Source organism: Alligator mississippiensis, chromosome 4 (assembly GCF_030867095.1).
Source record: "Alligator mississippiensis isolate rAllMis1 chromosome 4, rAllMis1, whole genome shotgun sequence".
In the NCBI taxonomy this organism is placed as follows: Eukaryota; Metazoa; Chordata; order Crocodylia; family Alligatoridae; genus Alligator; species Alligator mississippiensis.
In genome coordinates, this window is record NC_081827.1 from 126,452,853 (window position 1) to 126,476,341 (window position 23,489).

At 42.8% G+C, this 23,489-nt stretch overlaps 1 protein-coding gene across 14 annotated transcripts in view; it reads left to right on the forward strand.

The window, feature by feature from the left end:
• C2CD5 (C2 calcium dependent domain containing 5) overlaps positions 1–23,489 on the forward strand; it is a 120,271-nt gene that overhangs the window by 5,757 nt on the left and 91,025 nt on the right. For 9 of the 14 annotated variants that reach the window (XM_019489482.2, XM_059726587.1, XM_014609669.3 and 6 more), the window contains exons 2-7: positions 4,079–4,165; positions 8,255–8,426; positions 10,132–10,227; positions 14,124–14,279; positions 16,659–16,857; positions 19,371–19,522. In XM_019489482.2, the coding sequence (XP_019345027.1) occupies positions 4,079–4,165; positions 8,255–8,426; positions 10,132–10,227; positions 14,124–14,279; positions 16,659–16,857; positions 19,371–19,522 (862 nt within the window). Of the gene's footprint in view, positions 1–4,078; positions 4,166–8,254; positions 8,427–10,131; positions 10,228–14,123; positions 14,280–16,658; positions 16,858–18,260; positions 18,386–19,370; positions 19,523–23,489 lie in introns of those variants that run through there. The other 5 variants (XM_059726584.1, XM_006268831.4, XM_059726585.1 and 2 more) reach the window with 3 other exon arrangements.

Here is a 23,489-nt window from a genome sequence, read left to right on the forward strand (position 1 = left end):
CACACAGAGTCTCTCTTTTCCTCCCTCCTCCGACTTGGGCTGAAGCTACCCAAGCCTTTTGTACGGCTAGCAAGCCAATAGCTAGCCGCCACGTGTGCCTACATTTGGAATTGGCCAATAATGTGGCGCGAATCCGAATACAAATGGCGGGAACTCCTTTGCAGCGTGTATCACTAGTATGCAAAAGAAATGCACCCTGCAAAGAAGCTGTAATTTGGCGGGAAATCCCCCGTTGCACCAGAGTTCTCTCTCGCAGCAGAGAACTCTACCGTGCAAAGAAAGCTACAATCGGCGGGAAAATAATTTAGCAGTGCTGAAGCGCGCACACAAACAAAAACCACAACTTTGGGTTGTGACAGTACTGAGTTCATTGCTTTTGGATATGGTAAAAGGTGGTATAATTACTTGTTATAATGGAGAAAGGAGTAGGTTGGAAACTTTGGGGAAGGTGCCTTTGCTGTGTTGAATTTGAGTGAGCAGTTGGAGATCTAGTAAGAAATGTCAGGCTGAGCAGAGAAGCAGCGGCTAAAGAGAGAGGTAAGTTTGAAAATTACCATTGTAAATATGGTGAATTTTGTTAGAGAGATGAAACAGAACCCTGGACAGCACACAGAAAAGATGAGAGAGGTGTAGTATCAGACAGATACAACATTGTGAAATCTTAGGATTGTTTTCTCCTGCGAGTATAGCAAAATTTACTCACATATGCCAGTACCATCTTCTTTTAAGGACAAATAAAAGAAATATTTTAAACTCATTAAATATATCAAAGTTAACAAGGCAATTAAACTCAACCATTTTGAGCTAAAAAATGAGTGAGACTGGTATATCAAGTTTCAGGTCAGTACAACTTAAAACACCCCTTTATAAATACCTAAAAGCAGCTGATGTTTTTTACATGTGAAGATGTTTTAAACCATAGAATTACAAAACTAATATTTTATAAATTGGTGGAAACGTATAGGATATTAACTTAATTTCCAATACTGGAATGTTTACAAATACATTATTTCCATGTATAGGGAAACCTCATTAATTTGATTTTGGATACTCCAAAGAATCGGATACTTTGAAGGTATTGTCACTCCCCAGCTGAAAGGATAGGTTTTTGTATTCTTTACAATACGAATAATTCAGAAGATGGCTACTTTAAAATTCAAAGCATTTTCTAAACTGTTAGATAAGGAAAACCTTGTTTAAGTATGTTGCCTTATCATTAAATCGTTGCCAGGAGCAGGATATGCTCATGGAAATCAACTGTGAATTTGATTAAATGCAGCCTGCGGTGAGCATGCCTGTAGAATACCTGGCACAAGGCCAAAACTCATACTGGGCAAATATGCTGGTGGGAACCTGCCACAATGCTAGGTTAGCGCGGTCCATCTGAATAAGACATAGAGCCAATTGCGCTCTGTGCTCCTCAGAGCCAACTCTTTCTTAAGTCCTAGTGAACCGCTAAATCAAATACATTTCACCTTCCTTCTTACTCCAGTATCTGAGCCTTTCCTTCCCATTTCCAATGCTTCCTATTTCTTCACTAGCCTTAAATGTCTGGCAGACATCACTATGTGTCTGTGTTGCCCCCCTCTATCGGCACTTTGCGCATGACTGATGTGGCCCTCCCCTCCGTGGGGTGGAGCCAGACTAGGAGACCCTGCACCTCATCTGCATATGCATATTTGGAGGGTCCCAGGACTCGTGACAAGAACAACCAGTTCTAGTCGTGAGTGGGGAGTTAATTATGGGTGGGTATGTGGAACGTGCACACAAACTGAGCAGTGCTGTGCTGTGGGGTCACCATAGCTTGAAATGCTGTTGATTGGTGGAGCCCAGCCCCATGAACTATATCAGTGATTTTCAACTATATCTAAAGGGTCTGCAAAAGATGACTGTGATCAATCAAAAGTATGTGAATAACCACATGTACAATTCAAAGAGGTATTCACCTTCATTTGAAATTTTTTAGGGGTCCACTAATGAAAAAAGATTAAAAAACACTAAACTGTATTATAAATCATGATCCTTTTGGCTTTGGACTTAATATCATGCGTAGTTTGTACGGTGTATAAACAGATGCAGAAGTGCTGCTTAAAAGTGTGTTAATGGAATACCTGTGCTGAAAGTAGCAGTAGTTTACAAAAGGATGAAATGCATTAGTTTTGGGTGAACAAAGTCTGATTGCAAATTACTATGCACATATTCAAAGTCCAATGGGTATATTTATTTCAAACCCATTTATTTCAAAGTCATTGTTTTCTGGTCCCCAGCATTTCAATTAATGTGGTTTTCCTGTAACCATGCTCACCCCATGTCTGTATTTTCTGGGATTGTCCATTTTAAAGATAGATAAGTACCAACTAAAAATGGAATTCTTATTCTGCTGGTTATTGTGGCAATTCTTGTTGTAGATGGACAAAATATAAAAATCATAATTTAAGAGTAATTTTATTTGATTCTCTCAAGAACACTATAGCGAATACAGGTTACTGATAAGTTGTTTTTCTCCAGTATGATAATTATTAATTAAGAATTCCAGAAAATATTGGAATACAAAAAGGCTGTCAATATCAACAGTGAAGACTTTTCCCTGACTTACAATTTTATCTATTGTTATGTTAAACTTGAAAAAATGCTAGAGGCAATGTTGTGAAAGCACCTTGCTCAAAGATGGCCTATTACAGATCTTAAATTGAATTATAAATTGAGGAGATTATGATTGGTTTAAGGGTCACACACAGAGTGATGGTGGATGGGTCAGTATTGACCTGGAAAGATGTGGGCAGTGGGGTCCCCTAAGGCCCCAAGGTCCTTGGACCTGTGCTATTCAATAGCTTCATCAGTGACTTGGATGAGGGCATGGAGAGCACTTTGTCCAAATTCGCAGGTGACATGAAATTATGGTGTAAAGTAAACACATCAGTGGGAATCCAGGCAGACCTGGACAGGTTGGAAAACTGAGCACAAAAGAATAGGATGCAGTTTAACAAAGAAAAGTACAAAGTGCTGCTTCTAGGGAGAAGGAATCACCAACACACCTATGGGCTAGGGGAGGACCTTCTGAACAGCACAGTGGCAGAAAGGGATCTCGGAGTCATAGTTGACTTCAAGATGAATATGAGTCGTCAATGTGACGAAGTAATCAGCAAAGCTAACTGCACTCTATCATGCATTAGCAGGTGCACCATGAACAGGTCCAGGGAGGTGATGCTTCCCCTCTATGCAGCGTTGGTCAGGCCACATTTGGAGTATTGCGTCCAGTTCTGGGCGCTGCACTTCAAGAGGGACGCAGATAACCTTGAGAGGGTTCAGAGGAGGACCACTCATATCATTAGGGGCCTGCAGGTAAGGCCCTATGAGGAGAGATTGAGGGACCTAGATCTCTTTAGCCTTTGCAAGAGAAGGCTGAAAGGGGATCTTGTGACCATCTACAAATTAATCAGGGGGGAGGGGGGCAGCAAGGAATAGGAGATGCTGTGTTTACCAGGACACACCTTGGAATAACCAGGAATAACAGCTGACAAACTGACAGAGAGCAGATTTAGGTTGGACATCAGGAAGAACTTCTTTATGGTAAGGGTTGCCAGAATCTGGAATGGGCTTCCAAGGAAGGTGGTGCTCTCCCCTACCTTGGGGGTCTTTTAAAGGAGATTGTACAAGCACCTGGCTGGGGCCATATGACCCCAGTGCTCTTTCCTGCTCAGGGCAGGCGGTCGGACTCTGATCTATTGAGGTCCCTTCCAACCCTAACAACTATGAAACTACGAGAGAAACTACATACGTGGAGAAGGGAAGAAACAACCAAATACTAACTAATATAATAGAGGCAGAAGGAAACTAAGCAAAGCATAGCTTTAGAGATGTGTAGAATCAGACACTTGCCAAGAAATGTTAATTGAATAAAGGGGCTATTTAAACCCAATTGAAAGAGATTTTGAATGTGTGTAAACTATATATATTAAATGTAAGCAAATTGCATGCAATTGGTTTCAAATACATAAATAAAAGTCTACTTTATCACTTAATATAAGAATTATTCTTCTGCTCTTATTTTGAATTGAATGACTCTTTGCATTTTTAGGTAAAATTTGGAAATACCACATTTAAAACGGATGTGTATCCCAAGTCTCTCAATCCTCAGTGGAACTCTGAATGGTTTAAATTTGAGGTAACAAAAGTTTTATAAATTATCATTTGCATCTCTGTCAATATCTGATTTGAAAAGCTTTATAGTTAAGTATTTCTATTTGAAAATAAAATATGTATTTTGGAGAGGGAAAGCATTGTCCGAAGAATTTATAGATTTCATCTGAAGAAATTGACAAGTTAGCCTCCATATCACTTAACTTATGATTTCCATATGCGTTAACACAAGTTTGCATTGCTGGGTCTATGAATTTGGTCCAGCTGAGCTGAAATGTCATGCAGTGCAATGGTAGAAAAGGGTGAAGTTTAAGTCAGAAATACAAATCTTTAGTTTTTAGCAAATAGGCTTTCAAGCATCAATATAGTTGAATTAAAATTTTTATTTTTATTAACTAGACTAAGTAAATTAGTCTTTGGAATATGTGAGCTTTACTAAATTTATAGAGTTATTGGCTGCTTTCACTATCTTATATACTTCTTAATCAGGCACTGCTAGGGGTGCAACGATTATAGATTTTTGGGGCCGATATGGATATCTAATTTTTAAGGAGACATATCGGGCGATACCGACCCAATTTCCAGTATAGCGTGGAGAGCTGCTTCCAGCTGGTAAGTCCTTTGTGGTGGAGGGGGGCAAATCAACCCCTCCTCACAGTGAGGGAGGGGGCAGGGGCAGGCGCTGCCCAGCCAGGGCAGGACACAGGACAGAGGTGTGGCCTGGGGAGGGGGTGGGGGGGCATGTGCCCCCCGATCTGCGCAGAGTGAGTGGATGGGCTGCAGCTGTGGGCTGGAGCTGGGCTCTTCTCGCCAGGGGCTGGGCTTGCGGCAGGGTCTACGGAGGGGGCTGCAGCCAACCCAAATTTCACTGTAGCTCCCTCCCGCCACTGCATGCCCAACACAGCCTGGCTCTTCCCAGCTCAACCCCTGCCTCCCCATGTGCGCTGGGAAGACCCAGGGCTGCGCTGGGTGCACGGTGGCACTGGGGGGAAGTTGCCCCCCTGATGTACCGTGCCTTTGTCCTGCGTGGGGGGAGGGGAGGTTGAGTCGGGAAGAGCAGGGGCTGCACCGGGCATGCAGTGGCAGTGCTGGAAGGGAGCTACAGAGAAATGTTGGGTAGCTGCAGCCCCCACTCCAAGCCCATCCCCTGGCAAAAAGAGCCCAGCTCCAGGCTGCAGCTGCAGCCTGCCTGCTAACCCCATGCAGATTCGGGGGGCATCCCCCCCTGGGGTGCAAGCAGCGGTGGAAGCCACCCCCCACCCTGACAAGCCACGCTTCCATACCACACCCCAGCCCAGCTGGACAACGCCCTACACCTGCCCCTCCCTCATAGTGGGGAGGGGTTGATTCCCTCCCCCCCCCCCCCCGTGCTCCTTCCTTCCCTCCCTCTTCCCCTTCTACCACAATGGACTTACGAGCTGGAGGCAGCTGTCCACACTGCTGGGTTGTGCTCCTTGTTTCCTGAGTGTTGTGCTGCAGCTGCGCACATGCACTGGCATTTTTTGTCCAAATTTTTGGCCCCATTGGGCCAATTTCTGATGCAGCCAATTTTCTTTATATCAGACTGATGTATTGGGCATCTCTAGGCACTGCTACTTAAAAGCAGGATCAAACTTTGATATCTGTTTCCAACAGAGTTTTAAGCCTCCTCAGCTTTTGTTGTCCTCACAAGATGTGGACATTCACCATATTTCCACCAGCGCCCATCACATTGCAGGATCTGATTAGTTGACGTTAAGATGAATATAGCTGCATCATAGTTGTCCTTTGATAGTCTCCTCAAATAAATCACTTATATGATGAATTCTTATTTCATTTCCTCATGCCAAAAGGAGGGAAAACATTATAGGTGATTGGCATGGGCTACGGTGGTATTTTACTGCTTAAAAAAGGAATGGCTGTCCCTTGTCTAGTCTTGGGACTAGCTTGTCAAGGCCGAAGGAGATTTACTATGTAAATATTATGTATTTTGTCATAATATGATTCCACAGTGGAAATACCTCTTTGTTCTATGTACAAATAGTGATATAATGCCTGATAATATTCCAAATGCATTTTTTTAAAGCAATTATAAAACAAAATTGGTTGAATTAAAGAATGTATTCCAGGCTGATTGCTAGGAAGCAAAGCTATGTGATAGAAAGTTTATTTTTTCTTTTCTTTTTTGGGGAGAAGAGTTGGCTGAGCTACGGGGAGTGGAGCAAAGTTTTGTATAAGCAAAGTTTTTGGCTAACAATAAAAAAAAAAAAAAATTTTTTTTTAATTTTGCATGGAAAAGTATATTTGAGACCAAAGAGAACAAAACAGTTTTGGGAAAAAATGAGAGTTCTACATTTAAGAGAATGGAATAACACTAACTACTTTAGATATCATAAATATGTGCTTGTGTGCATGGTTTGGTCTATTCATGAAATTCTGGAAATACATACTCAGTTATGTTACACTCAGTAGAACTAGTTGATGTGTTGTTAAGCATAACTGCAGCATTGTGACAAAAATCACCTCATTGACTAGATGAACATACTGCTAGCGAGAAGGAAATGTGTATTTGAATTTATTCTTCAAGGGTTATGGTTAGCTGCATAAAAAAGGCCTTTCCTGGCCCATTTGAAAAGGGAAAATTGCTATGTAAAATTGGAGCACCAGTGAGCATTTTATATCCCGAGTATTGTGTAATACACTTGTATTTGAATGTAGGTGTGGTGGAGCACAGAGTGCTTCTGCCACTTTAAGGGCCTGGAGCTGGCAGCCTCCAGGTGCCTGATTAGGGCAGCCATTTTGAGGCCTATATAAACAAGGCAGTTGGGCTGCAGGAGGTCAGGCAGCAACATCACCTGGCCGTAGGGCTGCTGTGATCGAACTGGAGGTAAGGGGGAGCTGTAAGGGGATGGCAGGAGGCTCCTGGTCCTGGGTATGACCTGAAACTGCACCCTGCCGGGAGTGGGTGGTCTGGTGGGGCTCTCAGTGGCGCGGGAGCCCCCAGGAAATGCCAGGCCAGTTATCACCCCGGTGAAAGGCGAGTCGGGGCGCCTTAACCCCTAGCTCCCACCACCACCAGGTGGGTGACCCCTGAGTGTTATGAGGGCCGAGAGGGCCAGTGTTGTGAGGGGCCCAGAGAGGGCGGACCCCAAGAGAGGCAGTGATGTGGGCGAGGTGCTGCGGTGGCTCCTAGGAGGAAGGGAGTAGCGGCACGGTGAGGCCCAGTGATAGAGTGAGTGGCTAGAGAGACCCAGCCCGAAGGGGAGAGTACCCTCGACTGGCCCATGCTGGGGCCAGGACCAAGTGGGTCAAAAGGGCCGGGGGCCCACCGCGAGGGACGCTCAAGAGCCGGGGGCCTGGGGTCCTGACTGGCCTTGAGGTGAGCCAGGGCAAGAGGCCGAAGGTTCCGGGGGAACCACACCCGAGAGGGGAAGATAGCTTCGGGGGGGTGAGGTAGCCCAGTTGACGGCGGAGTGGCCGCCTGTGTAGCGAAGACCATAGTGGGGTCTTGCGTGGAAGATTCTGGGGCCCAGTGTGGGGCCAGTGAGGAAGAACACCATGATGCCATCTGCGAGGCTTGGGCTGTGGTATTAGGGGAGGTCGGAGCTGCAGAGCGCCCCTTGGCATCGGGGCATTACAATGGGCAGCCTCCCGCTTAATTGACATCGATATCTGAATCAATTATCATCAAAGGCGTGGCGGGAGAGATAAGCGGGCGGTTGCCCAGAGACAGGTGGGCGGGCCACGAAGAGCTCGGCTCTGAGTAGGCCCGCTGTCACAGCGACAGGCAGGCGGGCCACAGAGTTCGGCCCCGGTAGGCCCCCTGTCGCAGGAGGAAAGTCTTTTTTTGGGGGGGGGGTTGGTTAACTATGTAAAGAATAGGAAAAAAATCAAAATGCAGTTTAACGTGTGAAATTTATACAACCTTTCTGTTTTCTTTTATCCCACTGAAAATTCTGGTGTCTTTTTTTTTAACATGGTCATTTTGGGGAGGAGAGAACTTAGGAGCATATGCAAGAAATTGTAGTCACAACGCTTGTATGTAAATTGCTTTGTGTAACTAAACTCTCTCTCTTTGAAATTGCTTTCTTTACTGATTTAAATACAGAAGTTTCATGTCAACATGTGTTTCTAGGTAGATGATGAAGAACTACAAGATGAGCCCCTGCAGATCACAGTTCTTGATCATGACACTTACAGTGCCAATGATGCCATTGGCAAGGTGTACATAGATATTGATCCTTTGCTGTACAGTGAGGCAGCTACAGTTATCTCAGGATGGTTTCCAATATATGATACCATACATGGTAAGCTTTGCTAATTTAAAAAAAAATAAAATTGCTTGACTTATTTCACTCTTCAAAAAAAATCCTCTTCATCTTAAAGCTTTTTACTACTGTCACTTTACTACTAAATATATTATTTTTGACAGTTTAAAGCACAGGTCCCATTAAGTTTTTATGGTGTGATAAGTAAAAATGCTATATTAAAATTAGTGCTAAATCATGTTTTGGGATACTGACTCTCTTTTCTTTGGGATAATATAGAAATCATTAGGTACCAGTGAGATGTCTCAAATCATATCATACGGGTCCCTCTGCATGTTACAGGTATTGTGTGGTTAACTGGCTAATGTGCACAATTACCTGGAGACCAGTTACACGTGCAAAGTAGCTGTCAAATACAAAGCTCCAACCATCTATAAAATTAGACCTTGAAAATGTGTACTAACTTTATAGCTGGTTGCTATTGAGCTTTAATTTGCATATGCAGCAGTGTCTTCCCTGCAGCTGGAACTGGGAGCCCTGTCAGCTGACAGGGCTCTCAGCCGCAGGGGTGTACCATGCGCAGCGTAAAATACCTGGGCCCTGTGGATTGCGGTTGCCACAATCCCTAGAGCTGGTGGGTGCAAGAAACTCCTCGGGCTGGAACATCACCACAGCTTTTTGCTGGTGCAGGGGGAACCTGGGATCAGGCTCCCCCTGCACCAGCAATAAGGTGTCATGGGATCTAATGTGCGATCCCACTACCATGCCTCCTGCCATGCATGTGTGACATGGAAGGAGGCACAACTGTGTGAATTACACATTAGATCCCATCATGCATTAGATCCCACTGTACTTTTACCTGTGAAATTTCAGACAGGTGGGGGAAAAGACCCTTCATAAAGACATTTTAAATTCTTTTTTTCAAGGTAATTAGGTTTCAAACAAATACCTCTTCAGGCTCACATTTTTGCTGAAAGCAGAGTTTTTTGTACGCTATTTTCTGGTATTTTTGATCAAACGTTGTTTGGAGTATAGGATAAAATGGAGTAACACAGGATGACATTCCTTCTCCCTACAAAGTCTTTCCAATATGGGATTTGTTCAGAATATTTTAGAATTGAGATAAAACTCCTATTAAATTTAATTTTGTCTTTGTTAATGAACCTGAGATTTATCCTCAAGAACAGAATGTAATAATTTATACATAGCTGCGGAATATTTTGTGAGTCCTTCTTTTACTATGTTAAGTTTTGTTGACACAATGGTTCATCCCAACTTGTTATATGAGATGTATATTACTGCATTCATATAACTGATGTACAAGTCTGATTATTTTACTTTCTAATGTAAAATCAATTAAATACTTGATCAGTAGTGGTAGAGAGATTATGCATGAAAAACTTAAGTGTTTAGGGATTGGTCATTTAAATATATGAAGAAAACTTATTTTGCTTATGCAGTTTCTTTTATGTTCAACATTTTTTACAAACATTACTCTTATTTACACTCTTATAAGCATGCCTTAACTAGAATGCAAGTAATTCTGTGTTCTTGAGAAGTTATTTGGGGAGAAGAATTCAACACAGAGTTTGAAAATATCTTAACGGATATGCATGTTTTTGGAATCTTTGGGGAAAAGACTATATGGATTGCTAAAGGAAAATAAAACTATATAATTTTGTTTTTAAGTTTTTCTTTTTCTTTTTGATAGCAATGCTTACTCTCCATATTTTATTATTGACAGGTATCCGTGGCGAGATCAATGTGGTGGTAAAAGTAGACCTCTTCAATGATTTAAACCGATTTAGGCAGTCATCCTGTGGAGTCAAATTTTTTTGCAGTGAGTAAAAAACATTGTTTTGCTGTGTGATATGTTTTTTGTTTGATTATTTTGCATTTTTTAACATGAAAAACTGGAAACGTACGCCCTTCTCAAGAGCATGGTGGGAGAAAGAGATCTTGGAGTCATTATTGACTCCAAGATGAACATGGGCTGACAATGCGAGGTCATGGTCAGTAGGGCTAACCGTACCTTGTCGTGCATCCACAGATGCATCTCAAGCAGGGCCAAGGAGGTGATCCTCCCCCTCTGTGCGACACTGGTCAGGCCGCAGCTGGAGTACTGTGTTCAGTTCTGGGCGCTGCACTTCAGGAGGGATGTGGACAGCATTGAGAGTGTCCAGAGGAGGGCCACCCGCGTGATCTGGGGACAGCAGGGCAGAGCCTACAAAGAGAGGCTACGGGACCTTAACCTGTTCAGCCTTCGCAAGAGAAGGCTGAGGGGGTACCTGGTGGCTGTCTATAAACTCACTAGGGGGGACCAGCAGGGTTTGGGAGAATCCCTGTTCCCCCTAGTGCCCGCCAGGGTAACAAGGAATAATGGCCACAAATTGTTAGAGAGTAGGTTTAGACTGGACATCTAAAAGCACTACTTCACAGTCAGGGCGGCTAGGATCTGGAACCTGTCAGGACCGAGGGTCGGTCTAAGGCTATGGCCAGTAGCCCGGACCGTCAGGTGTGGTTTTTCCACGATGGAGTAGAGTTAGGCACTGAAGCGTATTGGTTTTATAAAGAAAACTTTACTGTCCCAGGGACGCCGGGGTTAGAAGGGTACCCCGGGGCCGGACCAGGGGGGAAGTGACCACCTACTTACCCCACACAGAGGCCGGAGCGAGCAGGGACACGCGTGCGGGGAGACCGCCGGCGCGGTTTGTAAGCCACGCTTATATCCAGCTGCGGCTGGGCGATGTCGGCGGGAGACGCCGCCCGGCAGAGATAAAAGGTGTCCCCGGAAGCGGGGCCGGAGGTGAGGCGGGGGAAGCCCGCAGGGAACCCCGAGAGCGGGACCCGTGCCAGCAGGGCACATGTATCCGGCCGGATGGGGCCAGCTGAGGCAGCAGCGCTAACAGCAGCAGCTGCCGTGAGAGCGGCGGCATCGACAGTGGCAGGGAGAGCCGCCTCGTTAAAGGAGCCGGGAGAGTAAGCTGCGGCTACAGCAGTGAGAACTGCGCTCTTAAAGGAGCCGCCGGTAAAAAGGAAGGCGACGTCGGCAGCACGATGGGAGAGGGAACTGGCTACAGGTGTAGCAGGAGTGCGGGTGGCGGAGCCGGTGAGGTAACCGAGCGCAGACCCTGCGAGAGAAGTGACAGACGGGCCGGTGGGGAGCCGGCAGTGGACTCGGCGAGGGAGAGAACGCCAGAAGCAAGATTCCCAGAGAGAGGGAGCCACGAGCCCAGAGAGTAGGCACCCAGGGAAGTCGGTGGCCTTAAGCCTCCTGACAGGCCGGTAGCCAGGGGGAGCTTCGGTCGGGGCTTAGGCACCCGGGTCAGAGCCTGGGCTAGGCTTGATAAAGGAGTTTGAGTTTGAGTTTCAGTATTCATTTTCTTTTGGCTCGCTCGTTGTTGTAGCGTTGCGGAGACCTTGGGGCAGTACAGGCTAGGGGCAGCCGAGAAACCAGGAGGGGGTGAGACCCCTAGGCAGATTCCAGCCTGGGTAGCTTGGGTCCCCGGAATAAGGACCACCGGGAGATTCAGGACCGGAAACGTGGCGGGGCCGCCAGAGGAAGGCCACTAGAAGACCAGCAGCAGCAGGTGGCGATTGGCCGGGTTGTAGGGGAGGTCGGAGCCCCGTGAGTGCCCGCCGAAGGCGCAATGACCCTGGGAGGCGGCATTCACGGAGACCCCCACCACTGAGGTTATATTCGAAGTCGTGGCAGGCGAGGTTAGGGGGCCTCCCGGGGCCCTCTCATGAGCTCATGGCCAGTGAGAACGGCCACTCGGGCTAGAGCAGCCCGAGAGTGCCTGGTCGAGCGGAGGCGGGCACATTTACTTACACTGCCGATGGTCACAGTGCAGGGAGGAAACTTGCTTGAGTTGCAGTTGTACACAAACAAACACAAGTGAGATCTCTTCCGAACCGCATCGAACTGAGATGAGTCGTCGATATATGACTCCACGAGCGCTTCACAAGGGGATACGTCAAATTCACACTATGACGGGGAGTGGCTAAGAGCTGATCAGGCCTCTCTGTCCTCCTTCAAGACACGCGGAGTTTGCTAGGCTCCACAGCGCGCTCAGAGTTCCCCACAAGATGGTTGTGGAGTCCTCCAACTTGGGCGGAAGCTGCTCTAGCCTTTTGTACGGCTAGCGAGCCAATTGCTAGCCGCCACGTAGGAATAATTTAGAATTGACCAATAGTGGGACACTAATTTGCATATGTGTGGTGGGAACTCTTTGCACCGGGGATTTCTCTCTGCAGCTGAGAAATCCACCGTGCAAAGAAAGCTCCATGTGGCGGGAAAATTCCAATGTGCCGAGGCACTAAAAATCATTGGGTTATGACAGAACCAACTTCCAAGGGAAGTGATGATGGCTCCTACCCTGGGGGTCTTTAAGAGGAGGCTTGATGTCTACCTGGCTGGGGTCATTTGAGCCCAGTTTTCTCTCCTGCCCAGGGCATGGGGGTCGGACTTGATGATCTGCAAGGTCCCTTCCGTCCCTACTTCTATGAATCTACTCATGTGAGACTGGACAGGCAAGTGCAACATGTACCAAATGGCGCAGTTAAAAGTCAAATAATCCTTGATACAAATATATGTGGCATGCCAAAACTAGACAAAGTGTAGTCTTTGAACTAGTCTTGTATGTTGTCCTTGTCACAGCTGATTTTCTGTCCTTCCAGCTTCCTCCACAAACAAAACTTCAGGATCTAATCTGAATTTATTGAAGTCAGTGGGATAGCTTGAAACATCGTTTTAATTTTGGGTTTATGAGTATCATTCTGTTTGGGTGTATGAGTGTCTATGACAAATTGCTTCCTTCATTAAGCAACCACTTTAAAGTACCTCAAAGTAATGAAGTTAACCGATTTATTTTTTGATTATTTAAGATGCACATGTGCACAACCAAGCCCGCACTACATGTGTGTGTGTTTGTATGCATGTGCGCATACATGATAGTATTTTTGCACATTTGCTTTATGTAAAAAATAGCCTGTAGTGGGTTGTTGTTTAGCTTTTATTTTCCCTTTTATTAATTGTCCCTATAAAAAACTCCATAAGTAATAAACAAACACATATACAAACAACAAGAGGGTTAACTCAAAACCTACAGTCCTTCCTCTGACCTGGAGAGAGCAAACCTGACCTTGAAGATGTGTACTAAATGTGAAAATGTATACTAAATGTGTGCTGTCTCCTCGACACCACAACCTGCCATCTCTCCCCTCAACTTCTCTCTGGGAACTTTTAACTTCCTCTGGTGCTAAGCGGTCATCCTTGTCAGCTGGCCCCATGCCCCTAAGCAGTTAGGCTATTACTTATTAACTGCATCTGGGCTCCCACCCATGAGCCGTGTACATGGTTACGTAGCTACAAGAGGGTGTATATTAAAAAAGGGTCTGATAGATATGCTGTGCAACTGGCAACAGTGTCAGGTAGCAATACGTGCAATGTATGATAGTATCTGCCGCTGCTGTTTAAAGTATACATTTTTATTATTATTAATAATTAAAAGGAATGCATATATTTCAGCATTAATTTTAGGATACAGTAGAATCTGGATGGTTTATATTTGCAATTTGCAAGATGACTTGCAATCAACTTAATTTTGGGCACCAATAAAATAGCCGCTTCTTGACCTTTTAATTATTTTGCTGGAAAGATAATTACTCATTTGTTTCCTGGGTGTCTTCCTAACTACTAGACTTATCTCTCTCTTGCTTTTTTTTTCATAACAGCTACCTCTATTCCTAAGTGTTATAGAGCAGTAGTAATTCATGGATTTGTGGAAGAGCTGGTGGTTAATGAAGACCCAGAATACCAATGGATAGACCGAATCCGTACACCAAGAGCATCAAATGAAGCTAGACAAAGACTTATTTCCCTAATGTCAGGTAGCAATACATTCAGTGTATGATAGTAACTGCTTCTGCTCTTCAAAGTATACAGTTTTATTATTGTTAATAATTAAAGAGGGTGTATGTATTTCAGCATTTATTAATATAAACTATCCAGTAGAACCTGGATATTTTATACTTGGATAACTTTCAATCAGCTTAATTTGCACTATGAGAAATGAGACTGTTGCTTTCAGTTCTCAGGACATATCCATTTTATTATTCCCAAGAAGTGGCTATACACCTACTTGAATCAGTGGGTCAACATGTGATTCAAGCTTGTGAGTCAAGGATGAGCCCAGCACTGTATATTGTGGCTTGCTTTCAAACTTATGCAGTAGCTATGCTGGCCAGTAGGGCTGCGCAAAGCTTCAGTCCCCGATTCGATTTGGTGGATATTTGGCCAGATTCAGTGGCTGAATCTCCGAATCGAATCAATGGACCCTTTCATTTCTCCAAATCGAACTGGAACCCTCCAAATTGATTCGGAGAGATTTGGAAAGATTCGGCGATTTGGCCATAGACACAGCTTTAAATGTTTTTTTTTTTTACATACCTCTAGGTAGCAGGCAGCTTGTGAATACTGCGATGCTGGGGAGCATGGAGAGTCCCGTAGGGGCACGGGGGGCTCCCCAGTGCACTTGGCAGTAGACCCGGAAGTGGACCAGAACCAGAAGCACTTCCAGATCTGCCAGGGAGTGAGCTGAAGTGCCCCCCAGCACCCCCCGCCCTCCCCCTCTGTATGGCGACTGGTGCCTCCTGGGTCTAGGGCAGGGTGCATGGGGCCCCCCAGCGTGCTCCCAGGCGGACCCAGAAGTGGGCTGGAAGTACTTCTGGTCCGCTTCTGGGTTTGCCGCCAAGCATGTGGAGGGCCCCATGCCCACACTCCGGTGGGACTCTCCATCTGTCCCAGCATCTCGACGTTCTTGAGCCTCACTAGTACCTTGAGATATGTAGAAAAAACATTTAAATTGCTGAATCATTCTGAATCTCTCTGAATCGATTCGGAGGTTTCCAATTTGATTTGGAGAGATTAAAGGGTCCTCTGATCCGATTCGGAAATTCGGCCACCAAATTGTGCTGAATCTCCGCCAAATCGAATCGGGGACTAAAGCTTCGCGCACCCCCTACTGGCCAGTAACTCCGTCTCCTCATTGCAGTGCACCCTCAGTAATAGAAGATGGTGTGCAGTTCTCATTATTATACTCTCCTTTTCCAAGCAGCGCAAGCACTTCAGCAGGTACACAGTTTGATATGCCTGAAATAAATTAGTAATCTAATGGTCCACTTCCTTTGCACTTGTAGTTCCCTCTCTCTGTGATTTGGTGGATTCTTTTTAATCTTAAATACAGTCCAGAGCACACAATGTTGTTCCAGTACGAGTGGGCATGCAGGCCCAGCTCCCCTCTCTCTCTCCCTCCCCCACCTTCCTCTGTACTCTGTACTTTTTTTCCAGCAGCTCTGGCCAGCAGCATAGAAGTGTGAGGGAGTGAGGGTCATTCTGGAAAATGTAGTTTCTGCTGCTGATGGAACGGGTAGGAATGCAGGGAGGGGGGATGTTATCTCCTCTTCTTGACCACAAAAACCAGTGGTTTTTTTTTGGCTGCTTGACATACATGTCATTGACAGCAAGAAAAAGAGGCAATATCTCCCTCAGGATCAGAAAATCTCTTGTGGCTGGTCTACCACTGAGCACCGAAACTGCTGCTCTGCAGTCCCTGCTGCCTGCTAGAGCCAAAGTTACAGATGCTGCTGGGGAGTGGGAGAGAGAAGGTTGGGAACAGGTGACCGCATAGGACACAATACTTGCTGGTTAGGCCTTTTACTGGAACTTGGTATTACCAATATATACCTCTGTTTGGCTTGTAAAACCTCAGTTTTGCAAGGGCTAAGGATCTAATATTGTGAATTACCCAGGTTCTATTATACTTGGACTACTTATGATGTTAAGGAGTAGCTAGAAATTTCAAGGTATCATCTTGATCATTCTTCTCCTATAAAAAAAAAAAATGAAGAAAACATTTTAAAAAATGTATCAAGATTGCGGTTAGCATTGGCTGGAAAAGGTTCATAAAGTAATATAAAATTGTATCAAATTCAGGATTTTTAATTGCTTTCTGACTCCTAGTTTTCCATACATTCTAAATAGAATGTCAGTTAGAACTAGTATGATATCACTGTGCCAAACTTCTAATTAGCTGGAAGGAAGGTGGGGGGCCTTGTGTCTGGTATAAATATGTAGAGTTGCTGTTTTAATCACCCTGAAATAATTGCAAATGTGAAAGGAACAAAATCCACAAAAGAGTAGGAAACATTATCTTAAATATAGTCCAGTTTATAAGTAGGATGGAAGTTAACTTGTGTTTATTTTTGTAGGTGAACTTCAAAGGAAGATTGGCTTGAAGGTACTTGAAATGAGAGGGAATGCAGTTGTTGGCTATTTACAGTGTTTTGATCTGGAGGGAGAATCTGGACTAGTTGTACGAGCTATAGGAACAGCCTGTACCTTGGATAAATTAAGTAGCACATCAGCGTTCTTACCTGCATGTAATTCTCCATCCAAAGAAATGAAGGAGTAAGTATGAGTTCATAGTGTGAAATGAACAAGATTCATCTCTTTTCATATTCATTCAGTTTTACATATCTGGTGTGGTTTTTTCCCAGCATTTGTTTCTACTGTATTGGTTTTTTCTTGTTAGTAACTTCATTTATATTTAGCAGTTTTGAGATGTAAACTGCCAGTTCTAAAAATTATCTCACTGATGTTGCAGTGGTAAACCTTGGTTTGACCAGTGTCTTTTTGTCTTATATATCTTGCATTTGTACAGCCAGAGCATTGCACATTCTTGGGTTGTGATTCACCACTCTAGGTGCTAAACTTTTAATCCGTCTTATCTCTGCAAGTAACATGCTTTTTATGTTTGTAGGGACTTTTAATAATATTTTGTCTTCTGTGGGAAGTTTCCATTTAGCAGTTTTGCGGTGCATTCATATAAGGAAAGATAAGTGTATTTGAGTTCAGATTAGTTTAAAGTTCAAGGGATGCAGGAACACTCCTATTTTGTGTTCCACACTCCAACCCCTGTCTCATTCTTTTCTCTCCTCCCCAACAGACACACTATATAAAATAAATTCTTCTCTATTGTACTTCATCCAGAAAACGGTTCATGAAGAGGAACTTGCCCTAATTCCAGTTGTCCAGTATGTCTACAGAACCATTTAATACTGTGTGAATTCAAATTTGTAACATGGATAAACAACTTACAAATATGTCAGTCTCATATTATCCTGAAGAGGAACACGTTTCCAGTCTCTAAATTGCCACTGTGATGTTTAATCGTAAAATAACTCGTGCTATGTCTAAAATAATAATCAGACCACTGATATAGTAGGCAGCCACAATGCATCCTGTTCCCTCATCAATGAGTCTGATCACTTATACTTTAGCATTAAATAATTTAATTTTGATTTGTGAAATATGCTGTCATCACAGAGCTTCTGGGCACATTAAATCACAGTCAGCTAAAGGTTATAAACAGTAGCCAACATTTTTAGCAGTGTCTATAGATTATTAACACTTATGTTTGAAAAGAAGACAAAAAACAGTTAAACTGTTGTATTCAGTTGTTGAAGAACTTGGAACTTGATAATTTTTAATGGTGTTTTTATGGTCCAAATAGTGTATGAGTGGGTCTCAAGAAGAGCAGGGTTGACTCATTTCTTGTTGTTGACCTTATTAATCTGACTCGTTAATACTAAAAAGTCAGTTATATCTTAACATGTTAATGTTTAGCTGTTTCCTTATCTCTTTTGATTTCAACTCAACTCTTGCATGCTAGGAATTATAACTCTTAGAGTCTGCTTAAAGCATAAGAGATCTTCGCTAACTAAAACTCCCTGAAATCATTTTAACACAACTTTGCAATCTGTTGTATGTATTGTTTTCTTTTCTTCCACGTTGGCTGCAAATTCTCTCAGGTCTCCGCTGGTTCATCCTCCAAGCCATGGATGTCGCTCGACTCACAACAGCCCAATTCACACTGCTACTGGCTCACGACTTACTCAGAACTTCTCTGTGTCTGTTCCCACTCTCATCTACACTGGTACGAGACTGCTCAGACTCAAGAGTTGGGGAGAGGCAGGCCACAGGCAGAGTGGTCGCAAAGTGCAGGCAGGCAGGCAGTGTAGGCAGGTACCACACATCTTTTCTCCCTCCTTTTCTCACTGGGAGTCCTTCTGTTGTTATTGAAGAAGTCCTGTGGTGTTCAGCTGATGAAATTGAGGAAAGAAGAATTTCCTCAAGAATTGGAAGAGCACGTGTCTGGAAAGTCTCTTCCACATAGCCATACTCTTCTTTTTCTTAACTTTGCAAACTTACATAAATCAGATTTTAATATCAGATACTATGCAGTTGGTCTTCCATGGTAAAGGAAGGTGGAACATTGCATTTTGATTGATTGAATTTCAAATTGCTTTCAAGTGTAACCCAAATAACAAAAACATTTGAGGTTTGAAAGTCCTGTGGGCAGAGTGTGTCATTTTGTGGAAGAGGCTATGCTGGAAAACAGGTAAGACAGTCTTCACATAAGCGAATGTGTGTCAATATGGTTTTACCCATAAAGGTTTTCCTCTTAGCTGTTTTTAGCTGTGGCATGCTGCTGATGCTATAGGATAAGGAAACATTTTTTCCTTCTTAAAATATATGTGTGTTTATACTTAACTATGTGTGTATCTATAAACACAAATATAGTTTGAGATCATCATTTTTTATTTAGTAATCTGACGTTATTTTTTTAAACCATGTAATTGTTTGAGTTTTTTTTTCTTTTTCACACATTTTTTTTGCTTGATTTGACATTTCATACCTTTTTATTTGGCTTATTTGTTTCATGGCAGATAATCAGCATCTATCTGTAGAATGCTGAGTGGGTAAACAGCATTTTTTGCCTTCGGCCTCATCCCCAGTCTCACACTTAAGGAATAATTGCTGGCCCTGCCCCAATCCTATCCTGGTGTTCGGATCATGCTGCTGTCAGCCAGGTCCTTTGGCACAGGATTACTGAATATGTTTCCACCTTCTTCTGGCAGGATTCCCTTCAATGAAGATCCCAATCCCAATACTCATTCATCAGGACCCTCCACCCCTCTGAAAAACCAAACCTATTCCTTTTCACCTTCCAAGTCCTACAGTCGACAGTCCTCTTCTTCTGACACAGATTTGAGTTTGACACCCAAAACTGGTAAGGCGCTTCCAACCCCTTTTTTTTTGTTGATTTGTGTTTCTATTTTATCTTTTCATTCAAATCCTTTCTCTTTTTTGGCATTTAAGTTATCAAAATGATGTGGAAATTGGAGACTTGAGATAACACAACTGAAGCTTTAAAAGATTTGTATAGGTCACTATCCCATGTGTTCTAAATCTGTATAATAGGCAGATTTGAGTAGCATTATATAATACAGCTTTATAAAAACTGGACCATAGCATCTCAATTGTTATAAAGAGAATTCTAAGGAATTGTCTGTTTTCTTTTAATTTCCTCCATTTCACATTACAAATCATGGGGGTAGTCTTAACGTAATGTGCTGGCAGAATGAGAGATCAAACTTTATTAACACTATCTGACCCTCCAAGTCTAATTTCCTGTGTTGAAAACATATCTGTCTGCATTTCTGTTTAGTTTCTATCTGTCTTTACAAATTTTATTCTAGAAATAGTGCCTGACGTTGACTAAACCTGGCTGTGTTAATCAAGTATGCTGTCATGTAACTTCTTAAAAAGTAGTTTTTAACTCCTTTAGATCATTTTAAGCTTTTAAATGGATGTTTTTTCTCAGTGTTCCCCCCCCAACAATTTCATTTATTTTTAAATTTTTTTTTTTCTTTACCTGGTTTCTTATGGAATACAACCAAAAATGTCTTGTGTACACTTAGGCATCTATTTTGTAGCCGTGTTGGTCTGAGACAAAGAGAAATACAAAACTCTAAAATTCTTGGTTTAGAGGTCATACTTTTTATTAGACCTACTAAAAGTAGCAAAAAAATTCTTTCTTTACAAGCTTTTGGGCTCACGCACCCTTCTTCAGGCTGAGGAGAAATCAAAGATTGTAGAAGTCCTCTTAGGTAGAAAATAAGCTCCGTTTTGCACAGGAGACGTTGAGGCTGAACATATATTCCCCTTGGTCTGTGAGAGTCCTTTTGTGTGAATTGTTCTTTGTAACTTCAGAACGGTCCTGGGAGTAAAGTTCTGTCTTCTCCCTTAGCTTGCTAATTGCTTTGCTATACCAGAGCAAAGCATGTGTGTAAAAGTGTGGGTACTTTTTTAATGGTGTTTCTAATCATGATTAACACCCCCCCACCACACACTAATAATTGAATCTCTGAACACGCATACCTTTTTAATAACGAGAACTTTACAGTGTGTTAAATTATTTTACACTAATAATTTGCACTTGACAGTGTCTCTTTCTACGGTATTGAAAATCACGCAATTTTAGACAAGACACACTGAAGCAGAGGGTTATAGCTTAAAAAATTGGGAAAATCTTCAGTGTTTTTCAAATTTAGTTTAAAAAAAAAAAAAAAGTCTTCAAGTAAGCATCTTTTTTAAAGTTGTATTTCTCTATTTTTATTTCTGTTTACCTTTTCAGCTCTTTCTTATCCTTTGTGTGAGGAGTGATTGTGAATATCTAAGGTGATCACTTATGTTTCAAAGGATTACTAAAATATGGACTAGTGCTTCTTTAGAACAATATTATTTCACAAATTCAGATATTTATATTATTGAAAGTCTCATAACTGTTTGAAAAACAATCTAATCAAATTCTCCTGATCCGGAACATGTGATATCAAGATGTACTTAAATAAACAGGTCAAGTGGTCATCTTAGTAGAACTAGACATCCTCAAGGCAGAATGAATAACAGCATGCACAAGTTTGTAAAGCTTCTGCAGCAGTAACATTAGATTACAAAGCTGCAGTGTGATCTTGGTAGATGGACCCTATCTGTTTGCATTCAATCCCATTGATATTGCTGGGGCTCTGCACGTTGAACTGATTGCAGGATTGGGGCCTTTCAGAGAGAGGAATTTTCCAGTATGTAGAGGAAGCAGAGCCACCCTCTTCAATTACAATTTCTGATTTTTGAATTTAAACTAAAAGCAGTCTTCATTTAGTTGTATCAAGTAGTTGCTATCTTCTAGCGGTATGTTCTCTCTATTGCTGAATCATGTCTTAATATGGGGGGAGTTGCTTGTCACAACTAAAGATGTACATAAATAAATATATATTTATATATTAACCCTTAAGGTATCAATGTTTGATTCACATTGGTGTTTTATGACTTTATTTAGCTATAATACATTTTTTTTCTGGAAGTAATGATAATAAGAACTCAGGCAAAATTAATTCAGGGATGCACTTTAAATATCTTAGTCTTGGTAAGAAAAGAATATAATTAAATTATATTAATCCTGGCACTGGTTCCTACAGATTGCAGCATTGAAATTTACTCTGCAATCACTTTAACATCTCAGAGGTCTCTTTATGCATCTAAGACCCCTGGCAGACGTCACATTTAAAATGTGATTAATATATTAATTGACCACTACATTTCAAGCAGTTTATCAGTGGATAACAAGGCACAAAAACCCAGCATCAAAGATGTTACTTGTTAAATGTATAGCATCTTTGCAGGTCATTTGTATTGCATTTTAATTTGATTGTGTGATGTTGGACATAGGATGATAATGTTTGCCCAGGTCCTCCTGCATCCCAGGGTAGACTGCTTCCTTCCTCTCCTCCCACCTTCTGTTTCTCATGCTGAACCCAGGGTACAGCAGCAGGAGATGTCAGAACTCATCACTGCCTCTCCTCTCTTCCCCCAGCTAGCTTTCTGCTTTTTTTCAGAGGCCATTTAGTACCTAGTAAGAGCCAGAGTGTAAACAAACACTCAACATGCTTTACTTCCACACAGCAGGAACCTGAGAGGGGAGGAGGGGTGGAAGGATTTGTTCATAAAGTTGCAGACAGGACAAGATGGAGGGGAGAAGAAAAGCACATAAACAAAAGCATCTCACGAAGTGTCCTTGGAGAGTTTGAATCCCACTGGTCATGCCCCAGCTCCTCTTCCCCCTTGCCCTTTGTGTGAGTCTCACCTGCTCTGCACAGGGTATGCAGAAGTAACTCCTTCACCAAGGAGAGGCCAGCTGACAAGCTGTTGAGCTCATAGCTCACTTCTCATTAGCAGCACAGCGGAAAGGGGGAGGGTGGGGGAACTGGGGGATGACAGTTGGGTAGTATTGAAATTTAGTATAAACATGCTTGTTTTTATTTTTCTTCAAAAAGAAAAGTTGATTGCTGTTTAGGTAAGAACAATACAACTGAGAGAGCTGAATAGTTGGCCTATTTCTTGTTTTTGCTTTTGTTTTTTAAGGGTTTATTAAAAGGAAATTGTGATTCATGAAACTATATTTTTGGCTGTAGCTGCCTGACTTTTGTGTAAAACAGTGTTGTATATAAAATATGGCTCTAGTCTTATATTTTTCATTATGAATGTTGTCCTTACAGATTGTTTTGATATTACTATATTTATGTACTGTATAAATGTTTTCCATTTCCTGGGCCTTTTGCTGAATAATATTGTCTCTGTGTCAAAGCTATTTATGCTTCTGTAGAGAAGGGTGCCCAAATTCATAGTTTGTCAAAATGGAAAAACTATGAAATTCAAGGTGCAAACTGTTCAAACTTGCTGGGGAAGGAAAATTTGATATTCTTCTATGCTTCCTCAACCATGCTGTGTTCCTCTTGCTCAGAAAAGCAGCTGCATCAGCTGATTTCTCAAATGGAGACTGTATCTGCCTTAGTCTCCTTCTACATGTTACAGCTTTTGCAAAATTAACTGGTTAATTGTGCAGTTGAACGGTGACCAGCTACATGTACAAAATACCTGTCACACCATAAAAGGGTCCAACCAACTATAAATGTAGACCTTGAAAGTGCATACTAACTTTGTAGCTGGTTGTTATCCAGCTTTAGTTTGCACTTGTAGCATCCTGTAGCTGGCAGCACTGTTAGCTGACCGGACTCCCAGCCCCAGGGGTGCACCATGCCCAGCTGTGACTGGGATTCCTGCAACTGCTGGGGACTCTTAGCCTCTTCAGCACTCGGTAGCTCTAGGACTCTGGGTCCCATCATCCGCGGGGTGCAGCT